Consider the following 730-nt stretch of genomic DNA (forward strand, 5'->3'; position numbering starts at 1 on the left):
GCCTCCCGCCCGGCAGCCTCCAGCGCCTCCGGCGCCCCCCCCGCCCCCTCGCCAGCTCAGCCCGGCGGCGGCGGCTGCCGAGGCGGCGGAGGCGGCACTGGAGGCGCTGGCGGCTGCCGAGCGGGAGGCGATGGAGGAGGAGGAGATGCTGGTGGGGGGCGGCAGCGAGGCGCACGACAGCGAGGAGGGTGAGGCGCGCTGCCGCGCTGCCGTGCTGTGCTGTGCTGCACTGTGCTGTGCCATGCTGTGCTGTGCTGTGCTGTGCCTGGTGGCACGCGTGGTGCTGCTTCCCTTCTGCTGCCGCCACGGGCATGGCTGGCCTTGGCTCCATTCCAATGCCACCCCCTGCCTGCCCTCATGCCCTCCCCCCGCAGATTACGACGAGGAGATGGAGGGGGGGGGGTATGTGGAGGGGGAGGATGAGGAGTATGATGAGGAGGGTGAGTGGGGGGCGGTGCACACACATCCCGTTGTGGGTGCCCAGGCGGCAGCCAGCCAGGAAGTGGCTGGGGTGTATGGCAGCTCAGCGCTTGCTCCCAGGTGGCGGCCTGACCAGCGCGGTGGTTTGGGCCTGTTGTCTTGGTGTCGATCGTTGCCTCAGCTGCTGCTCCGGCCGCGGCGGCGCCCCCCCGGCCGGCTGCAGAGGATGAGGAGGGGCTGGAGATGGCGGCGCACGTGCACGACATGCACCTGGGCCCCGCAGACGGCGGCGCCGACCCTACGGCGGATC

General features: G+C 72.1%; 1 protein-coding gene across 1 annotated transcript in view; it reads left to right on the top strand.

Annotated features, from left to right (window-relative positions):
• The window catches only part of CHLNCDRAFT_52424 (hypothetical protein), a gene marked incomplete at both ends in the record, with an annotated part of 9,785 nt that overhangs the window by 5,422 nt on the left and 3,633 nt on the right, over positions 1 to 730 (top strand). Inside the window, 2 exons of the mRNA XM_005847640.1 lie at positions 56 to 188; positions 375 to 440. Of these exons, the coding sequence (XP_005847702.1) occupies positions 56 to 188; positions 375 to 440 (199 nt within the window). The remainder of the gene's footprint in view (positions 1 to 55; positions 189 to 374; positions 441 to 730) is intronic.

The sequence above is a fragment of the Chlorella variabilis genome (assembly GCF_000147415.1).
Source record: "Chlorella variabilis unplaced genomic scaffold CHLNCscaffold_10, whole genome shotgun sequence".
Classification (NCBI taxonomy): Eukaryota; Viridiplantae; Chlorophyta; class Trebouxiophyceae; order Chlorellales; family Chlorellaceae; genus Chlorella; species Chlorella variabilis.